Source organism: Rhodnius prolixus, unplaced genomic scaffold, assembly GCF_049639745.1.
Source record: "Rhodnius prolixus isolate KJV_2025 unplaced genomic scaffold, Rpr scaffold_3, whole genome shotgun sequence".
NCBI lineage: Eukaryota > Metazoa > Arthropoda > Insecta > Hemiptera > Reduviidae > Rhodnius > Rhodnius prolixus.
Genome location: NW_027411603.1, coordinates 27,109,675 through 27,131,274, shown reverse-complemented (window position 1 = coordinate 27,131,274; position 21,600 = coordinate 27,109,675). Strand labels below are relative to the sequence as shown.

General features: G+C 31.5%; 3 protein-coding genes across 11 annotated transcripts in view; 1 reads left to right on the top strand and 2 right to left on the bottom strand.

The window, feature by feature from the left end:
- The window catches only part of LOC141452641 (uncharacterized), a 95,214-nt gene extending 91,152 nt beyond the window's left edge, over window positions 1–4,062 (bottom strand). For 5 of the 7 annotated variants that reach the window (XM_074124976.1, XM_074124978.1, XM_074124981.1 and 2 more), the window contains exons 1-5: window positions 3,760–4,020; window positions 3,013–3,071; window positions 2,866–2,922; window positions 2,708–2,776; window positions 53–118 (exon numbers count right to left, since the gene is read on the bottom strand). In XM_074124976.1, coding sequence (XP_073981077.1) covers window positions 53–118; window positions 2,708–2,776; window positions 2,866–2,922; window positions 3,013–3,018 — 198 coding nt within the window. In that variant the 5' untranslated portion in view covers window positions 3,019–3,071; window positions 3,760–4,020. Of the gene's footprint in view, window positions 1–52; window positions 119–2,707; window positions 2,777–2,865; window positions 2,923–3,012; window positions 3,072–3,759 lie in introns of all 7 variants that reach the window. The other 2 variants (XM_074124977.1, XM_074124979.1) reach the window with 1 other exon arrangement.
- A 221-nt stretch (window positions 4,063–4,283) lies between these two features.
- Mettl5 (Methyltransferase like 5) lies at window positions 4,284–13,444 on the top strand. Of its 2 annotated transcripts, XM_074125043.1 has the most exons (4): window positions 4,284–4,423; window positions 10,684–10,802; window positions 12,166–12,535; window positions 13,101–13,444. In XM_074125043.1, the coding sequence occupies exons 3-4, from the start codon at window positions 12,177–12,179 to the stop codon at window positions 13,378–13,380; spliced, it is 639 nt and encodes a 212-aa protein (XP_073981144.1). In that variant the 5' UTR covers window positions 4,284–4,423; window positions 10,684–10,802; window positions 12,166–12,176; the 3' UTR covers window positions 13,381–13,444. The 2 variants fall into 2 exon arrangements, with proteins under 2 accessions (XP_073981144.1, XP_073981143.1); XM_074125042.1 differs by lacking the exons at window positions 4,284–4,423; window positions 10,684–10,802 and adding an exon at window positions 10,901–11,041.
- On the bottom strand, window positions 7,274–21,133 carry LOC141452659 (dehydrogenase/reductase SDR family member 7-like). 2 transcript variants are annotated; one of them, XM_074125034.1, is made up of 8 exons: window positions 20,666–21,133; window positions 20,336–20,557; window positions 20,095–20,244; window positions 17,794–17,897; window positions 16,247–16,489; window positions 9,593–9,712; window positions 8,609–8,775; window positions 7,274–7,431 (listed from the first exon to the last, which is right to left on the bottom strand). In XM_074125034.1, exons 2-8 carry the CDS (start codon window positions 20,460–20,462, stop codon window positions 7,353–7,355), a joined length of 990 nt encoding a protein of 329 aa, XP_073981135.1. In that variant the 5' UTR covers window positions 20,463–20,557; window positions 20,666–21,133; the 3' UTR covers window positions 7,274–7,352. The 2 variants fall into 2 exon arrangements, with proteins under 2 accessions (XP_073981135.1, XP_073981136.1); XM_074125035.1 differs by lacking the exon at window positions 16,247–16,489 and having other exon boundaries at window positions 20,336–21,133.
- Window positions 21,134–21,600: the final 467 nt, after the last annotated feature.

Here is a 21,600-nt window from a genome sequence, read left to right as displayed (position 1 = left end):
GATTATTCCGTTTTCTCTAAACACAGCATAATTTCACATTACGTCACTTTACCTGAAATGATTTTTTTTTGGATGGTCCCGCCACAATATCACTGGATTGAGAGGAAGAACTTGAAACCTGTATAAATAAACGCAAGCATTAACATCAGAATGACAACTACGTCCATATTTAAGAAATGCTAATTTTAGTAGTATTTGAAAAATAGTTGTACTTTTTTATATGTTAGTACTAAGTATATTATATTTCGTTTTTGAATCAAGGAATTTTGTGTAGAAAACTCCAGTTTGATGGACAGATTTAAATACACTAACAAGTCGATACTTTAGGAAACCACAAATATGTTATTTCAGTAAAATAACTTCTTATCCCTTCGCACACTTTTCTCAGTATTGTACATAGAACGATATTTTCTAAAAATATTGACTTATACCAAGACATAACCAATTGGGTGTGAAGTTAATGATAGGAATCCCTGAAGGAGAAGATTAGGCTCTTCTCTTATTGGCCGTACATTTTCCATACTGCCTTCAGATGATGAAGGCAATAGAAAAACCATGCGGACGAATAGAAGTGACTGGGAGGTAGATAGATTCACCAGTAGGCCTGAAAGACTAAAGTTGGCAATAACCTACATTAGCCATTAATAACTTAAGTATTGATGGACTTTTCCTGCCCTACTACTACAGAAAGGCATGTTAGAGATGTTTTACACTGGTTAAGAATGACTCCTGAGATGAGATGGAATCTCACATATACTGGGTCATGGAGAAGAGTCAGAATAGTTTTCTTTCTACAAATAGAGATGATGGACGCCAATCTTTCAGAACCTTGTGTTCGTGTTTCCTGCATCAACTGACCGATGAGATCAAGAGTAGAATGTAGATATAATAGATTCATGTCTTTCTAGACGTGTAAGAACATCACAACATTTAACTCAAGGCTGTTAGAGGTTGGTACACTATGAACGAATGCGTCGATGTTGGCAGCAGTGGAGACATTAATGGGCAAAACGAGAGATGTTATTTCACTAGAAGTACCCTTGATGTGGAGGCCTCTTCTTGAAAAAAATCTTCTTTTGCCAATTGATGTCTTCACCCCCTAATGTCCTACCAAAGATATAATCAAACATGCTATAGGTAAGTATGAATGAACCCTATGTGAAATTAGTTAACTTTGATTTGATATAACTATTAAATAGTGCTCATCTTTTGGGTGAACACTAAACACGATTATACCTTTCACTAATAGTTCTCTTCTAACCGACAAAGTAATCGGCTGGACGGAGCTGAACTGACATAGGAAAAAGAATTTAAATAGACTAGGAATGGCGGCTAGAGGCAGTAAGATCAAGTCATTCGTTAACTAGAAAATCTGATAAGTATTCGTCTTATTTATACATGAAGAAAGCATTGAAGGCTTTCCACACTTGGGATTGAGGTTAAGCTCACATTTCTTTCAGGATACCTGCCAAAAACATTGGAAAAAAGATTAGAATTAGGGAAAGATAATCCCTAATCGCTGGTTCCCTGCTCCTAAAGGTAGAATAACTCAGAAATATAAGCATAAAAAGAACTTTTTTTGAGACAGAGAAGGGAAGAGTAGATTATGTAGAGTTTGAGCTAAGAATTAATTAACTTAAGAGCCTACGGATAGATCGTGAGCCCTAACTTCTTCCCGAAAGAATTTCACGCAAAAGAAGCTTCAAGAAGCGCAGTTTAGCTTCAACAGAAGATTTCGATATAAAGAGATCTTAATTCTATCGAATTTCAGATATTGCTTGTATTTCAGAATTTTTTTTTTTTTAAATATAAACTAGTTTAGCATGCATGTACATGCGTGGACTCCGTGCAGAACGCTATGCTCCGAACGTTCACTCCTTGGCCACACGTACATAGTGAAATTCTTTCTTATGTGCGCTCAGCGCTACTCAAATCAAAACCTTTTTGGAAACGAAGAATAGATCAATGAAATAAGCGTAAGATTGAATCACAGGCCTCTCGCTGAAAATGCGTAGAATCTTTAAGGCCCACTGTATTTTAGTCTGGCAGCTTCAATATGTTCTGAGTATAAATATTTAAATCCTTTGCACAATCAGTAAACGAGAAATCTATTTTTTTTTTCTTTATCGATATACCAACGAAACTGGTAGCTGAAGAAGAATAATTTGCAAATCCCGCTTCAGTGTCTATAAAATATTTTAAACTAATAATCTTCGATTTACTACTTCTACAAGGATTAATTTTTTATAAGAATACAAGATGCAAGAATTTATATTTATACTATACAGGAAACTTAATGCAGCAAAAGAATTCCGCAAGCAGTATTAAAAGTCTAGAAAATTGTTCTACCTATAATCGTGACTTTAACATGTTTTAATGCTTTATCTTCTTAGAATGTTTTATTCCTTTCAATTTGTGCATCACTATGCACAAAACTATATTTGCATCGCAAAATATAAACAAAAGCAGAAAGTGAACTACGCATGTAATTATTTATTACTGATCACAATTATTATTATTATTTGGAACACACTTAGGTAGATATTTACTAGGCAGTACTACTTATAAAACTGGATGTTCATTTATGAAAAAAGAAGTAAGTTTTTATATTAAACTCTATAAATACATATAAAAAAATAATAATTTCCAAAAAAAGGTCACCAGAAACTTCAGAAACATGACAGATGATTAATAGATTTGTTCTTACCCTTTTCCTACGATTTCCTTTCCATTTCTTGATGGGGTTGTCACTTTCGTCATCATCAGAACTACAAACCTAAAAAAAAATATAATTCATTACGTTTTTTTTTCAAAAAAATATTTAAATATATTTTTTCAAAAAAAATTCATGAACTTCGAACTTACAGCTCGTTTGATCACTTTCTTTCGCTTAACCGGACTATCAGAAGCACTTGAATCACTCTGGAAAAGCACACAAAAAAAACTATAAAATTTCCATTCCTAAAGAGCGTTAGTGTGAGCACTTACTTAAAAACTATCATTTACTATTACCAGCATTTTATTTTCGACATTGGTTGTTTCGCCCTTTTAAATATTCAACTCTAAAAAATCTAGAACAAAAAAAAATAGAAATTACAAGATTAAAGGGACTAAAACACTATTTTTTAATTTAAGCAGAGCAATATTTTTATAAATGTGAATACCATTGACAAACAGGAATTATAATTCTTGGTGTTAATGACACGTAGTGGAGTCTTATCATATACCTTTAAAAAATTAATTAACTTTACCATCTGCATTCACATTTACAAAAGTGAGTAACTTCTCGAAGCGAATTGTACAAAAATAAAAATTAACTGGCAGTAAGAGTTTCGATTACAGTACAAAATAAATCTTAATAACCTAAACCACCTTAAAATATCTCTCCCTCCAGACGTTCAGACTTTCCTATCTCTAATTGAGGGAATATCCGTTCATTAATAACACTTGCAAATAATTTAATAATAAATAAAAGCTTCCTCACTTGAAAAAGTAACTAATATTCATATTAAACATAACTGGTACAAACATATAAAACATTTTTATTAAAAAATTATTAGATATTAAAAATATCTATGTACGTATATATATATCTATATATGTATATATATATATATATATATATATATATATATATATACACATACATAAACCATATTAGTATTAATTTGAGAATATCAAATCACAGTAATGTATAAGTAAATTAATAGGCAGCAACACGAGATTTACGATTAAAACATTCTTAATAAGTCTCTTTACCTCTTTCAAGTAACTATACAAAACCACCGATACAAACAACTGTTTCCAGAAGTACTAGACGAACTGCAAATAAAAATGCTTCAAACAGAGCTTTCCTCGATTTCGTACTAACGATCGAAAATTCAATGAATTTAAAACTTCAACAATTTTAGATTAATAAAATATTTGAAAAACTTACAACAGTACTTTTTACAATCAGACTACAAAGCACCTATTACGTTATACAGAAACAGAACTGGATCAACCATTTGTCGAAAATGGCCGCTTGACTGTCATGTTACTTGATCAGTATCCTACCATTAAATTTACACTTCAGTGCCGGTAATTTTTATTTATCAGAGTTTGTTTTTTCAAGAACTCTACTATTACTAACGCCTGTTTATTCTATTAATTTTTTTTTCTTGCAAACGATATTTCTTCAAGAGATCATTCATGAAAAGTAGAAATAGCATTCCTAAAAACTAAAAAAACGAAACAGAAAAAGAAGTACAAAAATAATAGATATTAATAAATATTAAACAAAAATTACTCAAGTCAATTTTTAGTTTAATCTTTTAATCAGTGACCAAGTTACTATTTTCCAAGTGCGATAATGAACCTGTTGTTTTTGTTTAATAACTGAAAATTATTTTGTTCCACGCTATGTACTGAACAGTGTAATTAGGTAAATTTATTATTTTCTTGTCTTTCTTTCGTAATGAAAAAGTGATAAGCACCTATGTCTAATCACATCTATATTCTTGAAATCCGCCATAATTAAAATTTCAAGTTCGTGTGAGCAACGATTGTTTGCGACATATGTATAATTCTTGCCATTGAATTTTTAATTATGAATTGATAGAATTAGCAATTTTAACTCGTAAAAGGTAATATAAGTATTAATTAACTGTAGGATATTCAGAATTTCTAATACTCTCATTCTCCCTCTTGTTTCTTTTTTAATATGTATGACGTAGTTATTTTGCAGTTTTTAAATTAAGTCGCTGGTTGTTGGTTTAGCTTTGGGCAAGTTGGCTTCAGATTTTTTTGATAAGTTATGCTGAAATGTCATGGCGTTTTTTGGCAATTGACTCTTACTGCTAGTAGAAGAATAAAATAAGGCGTCTTTATTCAAATTATGTACAAAAGTGCATCGCGTACTTTTACTATTTTACACAAAGAACTATCTCGATTATTTACAAATCGTCCGTGAGAAACTGTTTCAGTTTCCAGTGTAAAACAGTATAATTCGGATCTTCTTCAATATTCGTCCAGAGTGTAACACGAATCACAGAATTTTGCAAAAAAAGACATGTTTCAAAATGTTCCCGTCTATGCTGCCTACGGCATAACCCAGCATGCACTACGGTTTTTTTAAGCTAACTCTGATTCCTTGATAATCAGGACCGTAAGGAATCTAAAGCAGGCCACTCTGTTTCTCTTGGATAGAACACGAGTTATCTTGGAGCCATTGCTAACTTCTCCCTTCCGCCTTCTTTGTAAGTCTTTCACGCAGCTTACTCTTGACATACGACAGCTAGAAGTGTACACAGGAATTGCATTGTTATGCTGATGCCTTCCATTTCCTTCCTTTTTAAGATAATTAGCCACTTTTAAAAGAACGGTACACAGTGGTTAAGTTATATTGGAGAGCAGTATTCAATTCTATATTAAGTGGTTTAATACGTTGCATTCTGTAATTGTGAATTACAAGGATTGCCCGTTAATTGAAATTTTAAAGTCGTCAAATATTATGACCCTTACCTAATCTTTTTTCTATATTTCTTGATTTGCCGAGATAATTGTCGATAATCCTCAAAATTGGGTCCCATATTTCCAAGTGGCTTCGAAATTTCTTATTTCAATATACTTGAATATAATTATGAGATCGTGGCTCGAGCCATAATAAATCTAAGGAATGTGTGATGCATTTGTCAGCCCACATTTCCAATTGAGGGATTGGCAGGGTACTCCAAATTCAAAATAGCAATTATTTTCGCTTTTGAAAACCGTACCTATCGTCTTGGTTTTCTGAGTGGATCATGAAGAGTATGATGAATAAGTGGAACACGCACGGATTCAGAAAGCTTAAAACAGGCCTCATTTCTTAATAATAAGGAAATATTCGATTTCTACTCGAAGTTGCACTGCTTTGAATCTTGGCCCACCAAGCTTTATTCTGGGTTCCTAATCTAGTTTTTCCATTAAAGATGTATCGATCTGTCCAACTTCGTGATCGTTTTAATTACTAATTAAACAATGAACTAGCCTCTTAGAAAATCAAGGTACGCGCCTACGCATTGTAGAGCATCTTAATCCTCATTTTGTTCCAGTCTCACTCTTTATTAAGGACTTCTTCCAATCTCAACTTCATATTATAAACTCCTTTCTCATATTATATAGTATGTTCTAACCAAGTCTGTTTATTTATACCAATGCTTTTTTCTTTTTGAGCATAAGAAAACCCTAATTGACACGTCCTATATTGTTGGTAGTCGTTAATAAAACGGTGGAAAAATCTCTCTAATGTCTTCTTTTTTTCGAAAATTTCATTAACCTCTAGGACATTTGTATCTTTTCCATCCTAGTAAAAAAAAGGGCTTCTTAAGAGCTGTAGATCTTGCTTCTTGGTAAACTAATTTTTATGTTATCTGAAGAGTAAATGTATTTAATTTAGCTGAAGAGTAAATGTTGATGATGCTCTTCTCCTTATCCATAGTCACATTAGGGTTAGTCAAAGAGAAAGCGTTCTTTTTCTTTAATTAAACAAGATACATGCAGCATCTTTTTTATCTTCAACTCCATTAATCGAAATGATCATTGGGAAGTTTTTCACATGTTTTCTCAATCAGCTATCTTTTGTACCCCAATTTGGAGCATATTTCCATTGGTATTCGTAGAACATTTTATATATTGTAGAATACTAAGTCCAGTTCATTCCAAAGAGGGATTTCCAAAGAATGCGTATTGTTAGTTACAGGAAAAGGATATATCTGGGTGGATATCTTCAGTATAAGGCTGTATTTTTAACCCATTTGCATTCATGTATTCTATTTATGGCATATTTTGGAAATACAATATAAAATATAGTTTATTTTTATTCATCTAGAACCTTATTATGTTTTAAAAAAAAAAAAACACTGGTATTTTTTGTAGTTTTATACGATTAATTTTTGTACAATGAACTCACATGTTAGATTTGGTGGACTTATTTATATGTAATTGAGTTCTTTCCTGTTAAATACATAGATGTAAATCTACACATTGACGCTAGAGCCAGTCTGAAAGTCCCTAAATAGATAATGGTAAGTGTCCATCTCACCAGTTATACGTATTTCCTCATTGGTGGGAAAAGAGGATGAGTAGGTTGTAAGAGGCGAATTAAGAAAAGGTTTACTTTCCGGTCAGTTAAAATACAAGTTTTTAGGCTGCGTGAAAAAAATTATAATTTACCTTCTGGCAGCAAATATTTTCAGTAGTTTTATTATTAGAATGATTTTAAACCTAACAAGGAAGGGATTAATTAAAAAAAAAAAAAGATTAAGGTGAATTTTATTTTTATACAAATGAGATTTTGTAATTTTTTGTCAAGTTAAAATATAAATAAGTATAGATTAGTTGTTTTTATCTTGCATTGTATTTCTACTGTCCCTGATCTTCATCAGCTGCTTGGCTCCAATGAACGTTGCTAGGCTAAAATTAAAACATTGATCTTGTTACATCTTTTTGACATGAATGTTTAATTTGAAATAGATAATATGAATTTTATAACAGCTTTGAAAACATTTCATCTTACATTTTTCACTATTGTTAACGTTTGATTTAGATTTTGTTTTATGCATTGTCACGAATACAAAATTTCTCCAATAAAACATGCAAGTTCCACGGTGCATGCACACATAGCTTTGTCTTCCCGAAAATTAGCCTTGGCTATTTCCATGCACCGTCCATAGACGGGGGGGGCTTAGTATCCCGGCCTTTCTTCAGTTCAATCCTACAGCATCAGTAGGATGGAATTCTCTGAATATCTTCCAGCGGAATGGGGCATGACGTTAAGAAGCTGGTCTGAGCGAAAGGAGGTTTGAACCAATTCAGGATTCCGGCCTAGGCTGATGGCCTTGAAACTGATGGAGGAGATCTGATTTGGACGTATCTCTCTTCCCTGAAAAAAACTTGCGATTACCTGGGAAGGGCCCTCTACGAATTATAGTTTTTAGATTCGATGGATAGTCTCAGTCTATGTTTCTATATTTATATCTATAATTCGCTGTATTAGTTTGCTGTACACTAGTTTATTTCGCTAAACTCTGCCGGTAAAGCTATCATGCATTCTCTAAAGTGGTACTGCTTGCCTGTACCTTGAACCTTATCCTAAGCTTGTGTTCATGGTCACAAGCTCATATACTCATATTTTCTAAAAAGTGAAAAATGTTTTGAAACATAGGCCTCTAAACATCTTTCCATTTGTTGCGTAATCTTTCTAAAAATTTAAGATGATAATTAAAAAGTTAGATTTTTATTTTTCAGGAAGGTTTCACAGAGGTGTATCTAGCAAATTTCATTAAAACTTGAAAGTAATATTTGCACTGAATGAATGGCTAAGTTAAGTGGAGATTCGTTTTGTTTAATTATACATTTACTTACTTTTAAATAGGAAAACTACTGAAAAGGGGACCGCAGCCAATCTCACACAAGTAACAGTTATGAAATATGATTACAACAATAAAAATGACATAAAATTAAAAATTACATTTTTCAAACTTATTTGGTAAAAACTTGCTGCAGACCCATGTGTTATTTAATTAATTTCAGGCGAGGATTAATATTCTTACCATTTTAGCAAACGTTTAATTTATTTTTTAATGCTTACTTCTTCGCTACATTCGGAAAATAAACCAATATATAAGTTATAGGAACGATTGGAAAAAGACCAATCCAGGCTTCATCAAGACGGTTGGCAATCGCAACTGCAGACAAATAGGCACATCTTCTCGTAGTCATTTTTCTGTCTTCAATACTTGCTTTTTTGCCCAGCATCTGAACATTCCAAGAAATAATTATACAAACGGAAGTTAATTCTATTGAGTGTAAAATTAATATAGAACAGAAACAAAATGCCTAGTAGCTTTTATTTATTTATTTTAAGACTTGTAGAAACAATTACAAATTAATTTTTGGAGTGGATTCGATATAAGTTGTAATGACGGACTTAACAGAAGAAAACTCCCTTATCCTTATTATTATTTTTTTAATACGCCAAAGCTTCCTAATGGATGAACCCAGACATCTACAGCGGACAGACTAGTTTGCACTTACAGTGCACACTTAGTTAGAAATGTGCTAACTACGAATGTGTTAAATGTATGACAAGATATTAATTAACCACTTTAGTACCAGAGTTATGGTCGCCTAAAGCAGAGCAAGAATATTTTTTAACTTATTTGTTACAAACTATCTCTGATGACCCCAACTTGAAGTAATAAACAGGGAGGAATTGTCTGTTAAGTATATCTAACCATATCAACAGGATATATTTGTATGATATAGTAACATATGTTGATAAGCGCAATTTAAGGAGGGGAAACAAACTCAAGAGTAGATCTATTTAAAGAGTTATAAAATTAGCCTTGATGCTACTTTGCAACATCAGATTGTTTATGAGCAGATGTTAGTCGGAGAAGGAAGAAACTAAGGGTTCATAAAATGTGGCTAGTGTAAGGGAGAAGAAGGGACCATATTTATAATGTAATTATTCTCATCATTGCAGAGTAAAGTTGCTTAATAACATAAGTTTTACTTGCTTCGGAAGTTCATATACTAAACATTATAAGTCCTTATAAATAAAAAAGCTTACTTTTCCCGATTTCGCAGTAAAACATTGAGGCAATAAATTACTGAACACTGGGCCAGGGCACAAAAGAGTTACTCCAATGTCACTTCCTAGTTTTTCTGTCATTAAACACTTAAAGTAACCCTGAAATAAAAATGATATGGTCATAAACCGTAATATAAAAATTTAAGAAATTTAGGAAAATAAGTTAAACACACAAAACAGTGCAAATTAGATCCTTTTTATAAAAGTCATAATAATTTATTTATCTTAAGTTATAGTATTCTCATCTGCAAGTTATGTGACCATGTTATCAAAGACAGTTTTGAGTACTACGGAGTTAAGAGAAATTTTCGACCACTCTACTGAATGTTTGTTTACAACTAGTTTTTTTGAAAATAGCTCTTATGGTTGTCAGTAATCTATGTTTGTATAAATTGATCTCATTTCGATCTTGAACTTTTATTTAAAACATATTTCCAGAAAACTTTTGTTAGGGGAGACCAATAAGAGTGGTTGGTTGGCTTCCCTCTAAAGTACCATTTCTTTATAATATGCGGTAAGGGCCTAATAATTTATAAAGGAAAGTTAAATGTGATACTAAAATTCTGAATGATGGCTGATTTGCAAGAACCACAAGGAGAAGAAAGAAAAACTAGAAGAAAAAAAATCCTGAATATGAAGGAAATTTTAAAATTGGAAGTACCAATTAACTAAACAGATTTTTTACTTTCCTGAATCGAACATACAAATTACTTATATAGTATATATTTATTATCTGTGTTTATGTATATAGATAGATTTTATAACATATATATTAATAAAGTTAAAAGAAGAAAAGATATATAATATTCAAAAATTTGTGGATTATCGGAAAATAAATCGATCCCTGAAAGATCAAGTGTTTTATGTTTAGTACATATAACGTTTATGTATAACCTTCCTATTTCACTTGAGCTAAGCGTTAATGTAAACAAGTTTTTAAAGTGACTCATGGCATTGAATCCAAATAGAGGTATAATTTGTACAATACGTGTTAAAGCACAACTATTCACACTATACAATTACTGTTTAAGTTGGTTTTGATATTCCTATAAAAGTAATCACCATTACAGATCTGACGAACAGAAAGATATTACTTGAAGAGCTAGAACAAAGTAAAAAGCTATTAAAACAAGGAGTGGTGCCTCCAGTAAATTCAAGCACTTCATTTACAAGTGGATCAGTTACTTCTGTTAGTAATTTAATTTTAAAGTAACATTTATAAGTATTACTTAACTAACTAGTATTGCACGTAAACAGGCATCGTCCCTTACTCCAGTAGAGTTGCAGAATTTGTCCTCCACTCAAAGGTCAGCTTTAAATCTAGCCCACAATCAATCCTACGGATATTTTATTGCGCAGGATTCTTCATTCGGCAACATTATTCTCCCTGTATTACCAAGATTTGACAGGAAATAAAAATTGCCTTAGGTAAGACACTAGAAATTAAATTAAATTTTGCAAATACTTGTAAAAGGTAACGGCTGATTTTTTTTTCTTAAGAAACTATTGTATTTCTCTGACAGGTTTCAGTCTTCATCCATCTTCGGAGTTTAGTATTCGTGTTATTAAAGAGTTTTGCGGTTTTCTCCAAGTGTATAAATGTACAATAATGACTGCTAAAATATAATTCCATTTCATTTCATCTATTCAGTTTAAGCTATTAATTGTTGATCATCAATGCTCTTAACGAGAAGACACACTACTGCACATATCCTTGGCTACATCCCGAACCACGCCCAGGCCTCCGTAAGAATTTCTACGAGACATCTCGTCTTGTGCTTTAGTCTTTCAGTGAGGAATATACATTCTTGCCAAGAGGTTGGCCTTTTATTAGTGCACCAGTCGACTTGGGCAACATTTCCTACGATATAACAGCGCATTCATTCATTTGACCAGCCCAACTTCACCTTCTTAACCTTATTTTCATTCAGTTGGCATTTCGTTGTCAGAATCTTCGATAATTTTCTTCTGGCTATACTGAAAAGAAGAAATTGCATTGATTGTTAAATTAAATCAGTAGTTTTTCATGGCTCAAATCAAAATAAACATTGAAAATTCCAACTTGTTAGGAACAGTTAGTCCTTTCACTTTATTTTGAGCTTCATAAACTCCGTTAAATAGATAGATGGTGCCTTTTCCCACTGCTTAAGTGTCGCTGGTTGGTCACTTTTTTTGCAAAATCCATCCTAAACTCGCCACTATACTTATCTACAAACGGGAGGTGTCTAGTTTAAAGCATGCTGCAGGTAAGTGTTATTGAGAAGAGGTATCGCCCACTATTTGCAGCTCTGCAAAGGATCCGCAAACAAAAACATTTTTTGTTTGAAGCGTTTCCTTTGAGGAGCGCATGATTCTAAAGGTTTCTTCTTCAGGACAATAATTTATTACTTGCTAACTAGTTAGGTTTCAGAATTAAGCATTAAATAATTTGTATTAGTTGAGAAAACTAGATGGGTACAGAGCGTCTTAGGATAGTGTATGTCTTCATTCCTAACAGGTTAATAATATTTCAATTTAGGTAAATCTTTTAATTTTTAAATAAATATTTTCAGAAGTATAAGTTATGTCTTCTTCATGCCTCTTGAAACCTTCTATTTTGGAACATAGGCTGCAACAGTTGTCAACTTTCTGTAAACCTAAAGTGAGCCTAGAGCAATATACAACACCTCCTCATTTAGCTTCTCAACTGCTGACAGAAATACAGCGAAACTATGGTGACATAGAGGATTGTAGTGTAGCTGACCTTGGATGTGGTTCTGGAGTGTTAACTGCTGGTGCAGCTCTGTTAGGTGCTGCTTATTGTGTTGGATTTGAAATAGATGAAGAAGCCCTTAAAATATACGTTGAAAATATGGAGAACTTGGGTCTAACATATTGTGAAGGAATATTATGTGACATTATCCAAACCAAATCCTGGGATAGGTAATTATTTATTATATTTCATTACTTTAAGTTGCGAATTTATAAAATTTTCCAAATGTACGTAGCAAATTTCAAATATTTCATCATAATGAGAGAAAAATCGAAACAACAAAGTAAAATGTATTAAAGCTAACAAAGCTTTTAATTTTAGGAAGTTATATTTACCTAGAGCCCAGTTACAAATTATTTCATTTAAAATTTCTCTATTTAGAATCTAATCATGATAGATTTTATATTAACATTGAGTGATTGTTGTTTCTTTGTTTGAAGGAGCAAAATTTAACTGGGTAACAACATGATTAATTTTCTTATGAAATTTTGATAAATGTGAATTTTAAAGTAATAGCTTATAGTAAACATTGTGGTTAATTAATCTTCGTCTTGTGAACTTTTCGCATGATTTTTTTTGTTTCAACGGTTTTGTTGTTAACACTACACGTTTGATTATTATAATTTTGGTTTTTTAAAAATACAAAATTTTTAAGTACAGTTTAATATTTAAAAAAAACAGAAGCAGAATTAAATATCTCCTTCTATTGTTCAGCAAATATTTTTGACTATCTAGGTGGCGGAATTCATTTGATACTGTTATTACTAATCCACCTTTTGGAACTAGAGAGCATGGGGCTGATATGGAATTTGTAAAAGTTGGCTTGCAATTGGCAAATGTAGTCTATTCTCTACATAAGAGTTCAACACGAAAATTTGTGCTTAAAAATGCTAAGGAAAGTGGCTATACATCTGAGGTGTTGGCACAACTTAAATTTGATTTACCGAAATCTTACGTTTTCCATAGCAAAAAATCTGTTGATATTTATGTAGATTTGATACGTTCACATAGATAGTATCATTTGTTGAAACGAATTCTGTTAAAAGATTTAAATAAATACACTCTTTTTTTTAACCAATTATTAAGAAGTTATACCTTTCCTCCATTGACCGATAAAATGATGTTTCTGAGAAAAAGTTTTAAATATTTGGACATATGAAATGCGTTTTCCTGCAATTAAATTTTCTTTCATACTTTTACAGATCAGGAAATTATTATGTTAATTATTAGGTTTTTCTCTTAGATTTCTTCATAATAGAAATGTTTTAACATTTTCTGTCTACAGAAAGTTTCTTTAGTAATTTCTCTCTCTCCTTCCGCTCTGACACTGAGGGAGTGTGAAAACGAATGACGTTAAAAACAAAGCAACACAAACTATAGACATTTTAGTAGACAAGTGGTTTGAATCAAAATACGTACAAGCTATGTATTAAACTTGTTTTCTGTTACGTGCAGATTCACGTTCCAAAGAATGTGAAATAAATTTAGATTTGGTAAATTAGTAATAAATATATTCTAAGTTTTACGTTGAACATTTATGGGAAAATGCTGAGGAGACCTTTAGAAAAGAGACTGTAATATAAATCAACTACATCCTCTGCTTTTGCTCTTTAGGGGTGTTTTTGAATGAACGGAGTTTGATTTGAGGAAAACTTTTTTGATTTTTATCTTTAGATTAGTACCGCGCCAGTCCAGGCATATGTCATTATATTATGATTCTTCTACATATTTTGTAGGTTAGCGTCCTCGTTTATCATTCTTAAGCAATATTTGGCAATTGATGTAAATAAAGACAACAGACCTAGATTTTAACGTATTTGTGCATTAACACATAAAAGTTAGATCCTAAAACAAACACTAGTCAGTACTTTATCTGTATTTTGAAAAATATAAATACAAATAAGGTACCAAATATTAGAAAAAAATTATAGTTTTAAAGAAAATTAATCTATTAAAACTGGACAAATTCCATTAAACGAAATTTCACCCTTATGAGAGAAACCTCAGCACTTCCAATATTGTTCTAGAAGTTCCCCTAACTCATTTTGTCCAGTTCCCTGAAGTAGTAACTTTTACAGGAGAAAATTTATTTGTACATTTATTATTATTATTTGAATGCACGTAAATCTTATATTCGCATCAGAATAAAATAATAAGTTAAAAATGAAATGTTTTTAAGAAAAATCGAAGAAAAGCACTAAACTGATAATTATTATTATTTTTCTTACACTTATTGGCTTATACATATTTAAACTGAGGGTAGCTATTCTCTCCCGGAGCTATATTATTTTATAATTTATTTTATAATTCGATTTCAATTTGATTTTAGGGCAAAGCCTCAGAAATCTGCTCTTATTGTTCAGCATTAAAGTGTCGGCTGCATTTCTCTAGCATATTTGCTTTGTTTCAATGAAAAACCCATCTTCTTTGAGGTTATCCTTGGCTTAAACAGCTTTCTACCGTCATTGATCTTTTGAAAAAAATTTGCTGTTTTTATGTACCTCCAATATCTTCTTATTCTTTATGTTTCCAGATACTTTTTTTGTTCTTCTTTTCTTTCCATACTCTCCGCGGAAACTAAGGATGTATCTCTGACTCATATTTTCCAACTCATTTTTTGACAGTAGTATCTTATTTCCGATGTTTTTCTCATTCGAATTTTACTAATTCTCTCTCACCTCTACTAGAGTTAATGAAAGATATTTAGGCTAATTAGTGGCCCGAGCCCACGTTTGCGCTCCACTTTCTATATCATCATCCAATTTGACCTTCAATAGGATGAAAAATTAATGCGTTAGTCAATTACAAATTTACTATTAAAATAATTTACTAATTAGCCCTGAAGATGATCTAGTCCCTAGGTTGAAAGCTCGGCATAATAAAGTTTATCCCTGACTGAAACTGGCATTAATTTTTCATCCTATTGAAACTATGTTTCAGTCACCAAAAATAATAAACAGCAATTTGATCTTGTTTTTTTTTTTCTTGTTTAGCATTAGAAAAGACTGGACTTCTTTGGCAATTACAGACCTAGCTACACGAAATTTTTTTTTTCCTTCATTATGGAGACTTTTAGTTATTTTTTGACTAATATTATCATCTTAATTAAGTCAAAATATTTAGCGTTAGAAATTTCCTGCACAAAGATTGTTGTAAATCTATGAAAAATAAATTGTTTTTTATAGGAAAGAAACGAAATACCTAGTGAGAATTTGGCGTTAAATAAATCAATATATAATTTATCGATATACTATTATTGGAATATTTGATGGAGTTCGCTCCGCAGTCGAAAATAAAGTAATCTTTACTTCCTGATTTGTAGTGTCATCAGAAGTGTTTTTTTTTATGAGCTCCTCGCAATAACCTTGTTGTTGTGACTACCAGGGTACACCTGTGTAATGAATGTTGCCTAAATCTTTGAAATAGTGATCACTAAGAATCACTATTTTATTGTTTGTATTAGCTATTCAATGTCAAAGATTTATACGGAGGGCAAAAAATAGGAGTCTGTACGCCAGTCTCAAATTCAGTTAGTTGAAAAGCATTTCATCCTGGCCTTTGTGAGTGGTTTAGTATGACCGTTTTAAAAAGTAATTTAATTAATTTATTGCGTTTGGATAATTAACTATATCTAATGTTTGTACAAAAGTATAAAATTTATTTTATATATTCTTCAGAAAGGAAAGGTTATAAGAAGACCAGATTGCTACTTCTAACCTTGTAGCATAAACAACTCGCGGTTTGGTGATGGACAGTGTTGTATATACCGAGGAAACACTGGCCAAAAGAAGATATTGGGCGCCAACGTCCTCAGAGTTAGAAAGCCTTAAATAAAAATTACGTTTTTAGCAAATTTAAGAAGTAAGTTAAATATCTCTCACATGTATGGCGTGTTTTGAGCCTGTGTAACTTCCAGAAAAAGGTGCACCTATTAAGCCGGCTACACTTGATGTGACAACTAACTGTCCTCCAGAGTCCGTCTTCTCAAAATATTTCACAGCTATTCTGCTTAGAGAGATAACGCTGAATACATTCAGTTGAAACATTTCATAGTCTACTTCCATTTCAATCATCTCCCAGAATGCACGCTGAGAACGACCAGCATTATTAACCAGGATATCTAGCTGCAAGATGGTTTAAACAATTAAAAACAGATTTATTTATGCATGTGGTAGTTAATAAAATATTTCTATTCGAAAAAAAACAAACGCACTATGTCGGATCAAAGGAATTAGTGAAATTTACTAATTCCTAATTATTCCTAAGACAAGCAATGGTTTAATCCAATCTGTCATCCGCCAACCATCCAATTCAACAAAAAATCGTGTCTTTACCTTCTATCACATTATTCAATCTGTTTTTGTAGATTTTGTCCTATAATTTTTTTTTTTTTACAAACTTATAGAAACAATAGAAGTTAAAGAAAAAATTTCTGTGGCCGATACTTATTTTCTTCTTAATATAATAACAATATATAAGCTGACATTAAACTCACGATGGTGAGAATGGCCTTCTGTCAAAGCAGCCTTTTTATTTATTGTGTTTGTGGTCTTGTTTGCACATTAACCTTTTTTTTTACCAATATATTGGTACTCACTGCTATTGTTGGCTTCTAAAATGCAGCCTTCTTTTCTTTAATATTTGACAGGTTTCTCAGACATTCATCCATCTTCAGTGAGAACCTTGACAGGTCCATCAGGTTTTTATAAGAATTTTAAATTACACTAATGTTTATTTAGTTTTACTAATTGAACAATAATGAACTTCCGAAAAAACCAGCAGTTCTGAAGGAAGGAAGAAATAGCACATTGTGGTGGTTTAGGACAACCCTGTTTGTAAACTAGTCCGTGTTTCTCATTGAAAAGAACATTCTTGACTAATTTTTAGCCGAAATTTTTTTCATAGGAAGTTGGGCATTGGTATCATAAGACTTTAAGCAGTTTTCATTCTAGAAATATTGCCCTCCCGAGATAAACATATAGATCAAATGCGATTAGCATTAACATTTATTTTTATAATTTGATGGAGCAGCTTTTAATATTAGTTTGATTAGGTTTTCTTGCAAATATTTGTCCATTTCTTTTGTACATAGCTGTGTCGAAACGATTCGCAAATTAAATAAGATGAGTTATTTACACCTACCCATCAAACCAGATTTCGGACAAAAAAATTAAACTGAATTCTAATAAATTAAACTTCTAGATTCACTATTCATCAGTATGCTCTTCCGGAGCGAAAAAAAATTTCTCTTGAAAATCTGAAAGTAAGAACCTCAGTATTTAGCTATCTTAGGGATTGTTTAATATAGTAATCGGCTATTTTTATAGGCGGGCTTAACGTCCAACTACCGACTTATATATATTTTTTCAATCAGTAAAGTCCAATGTGTTAGTGAGAAATTAATGAGTAACGAAAAGACAATAAATACCTTTCCGAATTGGTCCACCACTCTTAAAAACATCTCTTCATGTTTGCTGAAGTCTGTTACATCAAATGGCAATATCAGGACGTTGTCATATCTAGCTCCGATTTCTGAAAATATAGATTTAAAAATAAATAAATCTAAGGATTCAAAGTCATGTCTCTCTTAATACTACATGTACACTTTCCTGTAGTACAATGTCAATCTTCATTTATTTGTTGCATTTATTTTTATAATTTGATGGAGCAGCTTTTAATATTAGTTTGATTAGGTTTTCTTGCAAATATAAAATTTGAAGACAGATTGAATACGTTCTGAGTAAGTTTTGATTAAAGTCGTTATTAAGGTGCTGAATGTTTATCAAGTTCTTCGTAGTTATTTTAGAATCCCCCCCTCCCCGGCTGGTCTGGCTCTTAGAAATCTAAGCCACTTAAAATTTCAATTTACCCGCTTTGTTGAAGAAAGCTGTGCCGGTCGTTTGAGACTTCAGTCAATCCCCAATTTTAAACATTTGAACTGACAAATTGGCTTTGAATTGCTGGATTTTTGGCTGGTAAGACTAGAAGAAACCAAATGTCGCTGATGTTAACCGCCATATATTTTAAAATGATCCAATAATTGCAAATAAAAATAAGGAATTACTAACAAAGCTAAATAATGATAATATAGTATAGTACCCAATTTTAAAATTCCCATATAATCATGTTTCCCTCAAAACTAGGATTCTATTGAGTGTTTCCTGAAAAGGAAAAATACCTTTTAGCTTACAACGAAAGAATAAATGATACTCTGGATAATTACTACTATATTCGTCCTTATTTAATTATTATTACAATAGTACATACTATTGAAGAGCAGTATGGGCATTTCCAATTTTTCTGTAAGCGACAAAAATTGGCTTTAACATATCAAGCACTTTATTCTTGGGAATATTGTGGTGCAGCAAACATTTGGTAGACAAATTTATTTATACCGACGTTTCGTCAAATTTATTGCCTCTTCAGGGTAATATGAATTTGTAGAGTTATATGTAGAACAAATCATCATCATCATCACTTACGATATAACCTTACAAATTCATATTACCCTGAAGAAGACAATAAATTTGTCTACAAAATTTTTGACCGCCCCTAAATATTCCCAAGGACAATCTATAGACAACGGTCGAAAACCAAACCATCATCTCAAGCAGTATTGTTTTTTTCTTTTAGTATGTCCAATTCTAGAGTTTCTAAGAAAGAAATAATTATAAAAATATATAGATTCAAATTTAAGCAACATTGATACATTAGAAGAACTATTACAAATTATTTAGAAACATTTAATAATATACATATTTATATTGTCTGCTTTTAGAAGAAAGAGTTTCATTATTGAATTGAAATAGCAACTGTATTTTTTTTACTAATCACACTAAATATTTTACTGTTTGATCTATTACTATTTTGTATTGAACTGTTTCATAATGTTGTGCGGTGTTCGTTTCTTTTAGAATTCAGATTTAGTAAATATTGTAATTATTTTATAGGTACCTGATTTTCAATTGTTTATTGTTTGTATTTGTGTTATTTAAGCCAACTCGTGATATGAAACATTTTCCAAAACTAATAAAGGTTTGATTTGATATTGGTTTTTTTTTTTCTCTCTGGCCGGACATGTCTACAAGATTGAAAATGGCTATTAAATGATTTTAATTTAGAAGATTGCTTTATTAGATTTGTAACGAGTATGTTCATGCCTCAAATTCAACAAATTTTCTCTCATACTTCAGTTTTTTGTTGGCAGGTAATGTTCTGAAAGGCTTTGGAATTGTGATAAAAATGTAATGTCGGCCTTCTTTTCGGTTCTTCTAATTTACCATTCTTATTATTTTTTTATTATTTAATAAATGAGTTATGTATCTAGTAAGTATTATACATTTATTTTCTTCCACTTTACATTTGTAAAATCCGAAGCTTTGGAGAAAGAGCAGAAAAGTTCTCTCGCAGTACAACTTTAGACAGAACCCTAGGAGAAAGAAAGAAAAGACAGACTCACAGCTAGATACATCACCAGTTGAAATGTTAGAGAAAAAGAGAATAAAAGATTCTCTATTTGTTTCTAGAGACTGTGTATGGAAGTGCTTATAATATAGTTTTCTATTAGACTAGGAGAGTTAACAATTCTAGAGGTATAAACTTTCAAATGGAATTCTCGGCTAAGTAAAAATTATTTTATATATTCTTCCAGAATGGCCCTCCAGACCAGCTAACTCAAATGATCTCACAATAATATGGATATAAAATAAATAGCATGGTTTTTTTTTACCTAAACATCTCTGTTTGACTCTTTCAAGATTGACTGCTGATCTTGCAGAAAGGATAACCTTTGCACCATTTTTGGCGAATTCTACAGCCAAAAATTCACCAATTCCACTTGATGCGCCGGTCACCCATATTACCTTTCCTTTAAATGCTTCTAAAATAATAATGATAATAAGGTTCATTCTGGTATATTTAAATTTATTAACAGCTTAAAATAACATTAATGAAAACTACGCAATACTTACTTTGCAAATTTACCCCAAAATATTCGGCCCAAAGTAATCTCAAATCACAATCTACTACAGACAAAAGAACAGTATATATAAATAAATAAATTATAACAAAAACCCCTATAGCTGAAAATAAATCCATGCTAGGAACAACCAAGTACGATACTCTAAGCGAAGTACTTAACAGCTAGAAGGAGATTTGGCTGGTTTTATCGTAAAAGGCGAAAAGTCTAGTTCCTAAAAAGTATCAGTGAATTTTATTGATGCCTTTTAGTATGATTGAAGCAGATTAAATATATGAATTGTTACAAGGACAAATAGCACCATCAATGCAAATTTACATACAATTCAGCAGAAAATGTCAAAATATAGTTCTTCAGGGTGACAGTGATCACTGCTTGATATATTCCTTGCATAAGTTTTAGCACTCAAGATAAGTTAGAAGATATTGCATTAAATACAAACATGTTCTTAATAATTGGGTTAGAAAAGAACTAAATTTAAAAGTTTGTTTACGACAAGAAGATAACTAATCTGATAAAGAATTGATTGCATCATTTTTTAAATATTCTTTTTTTCGAGCTATAATTTTTATTCTTCATTCATTGTGGTAGCATTTTGGTAAACTATTCACTAAACAAAGGTTAGGTATGAAATGTATTGCGATCTTGTCAAATTTCTATTTGGAGTTTTCATTAAAAAAAATTAGTTTTGAATTCCCTAAATCCAAAAATGTTTTTTCGGAAATTGAATTTTACAAGTAAATTTACTCAAGTTCACATTGCTTAAATATTTTGCCGCTGCAATTTCATCTGAAAAACTGTGGAAATTGTCATATCACATTTATATCAAACTAATCAACACCTCCCATCTTCTTCCTCTGAAAATCATCTTTACATTATTGTATGAGAAGAGTTCTTTTTCCAATGTTGAACTGCTTTCAACGAGTGATTTTTTTAAATTATTTTTGCAGCTTTCCACGCTTCCGATTTTTTTTTTGAACAGCAAAGCACAAAAAAATAAATAATAAATAATATCTTTGATTTTATCCGCCGTACACATACTCATACAATATTCACACGCATATTCATTGAATCTCTGCCTGCTTTCAGACTTTCATCTATTATCGGAGGTATTAATCAGTTTTGTACGGAAATTTTGACTTCACAATGTTTCCGTCTCGCAATAGACTAGCTGACTTCAGTACTACGGACCTAACGACATTTTTAACTCAATTAAGATTGAAAAACTAATGATGAAAACCTTTTTAAAAGGAATAT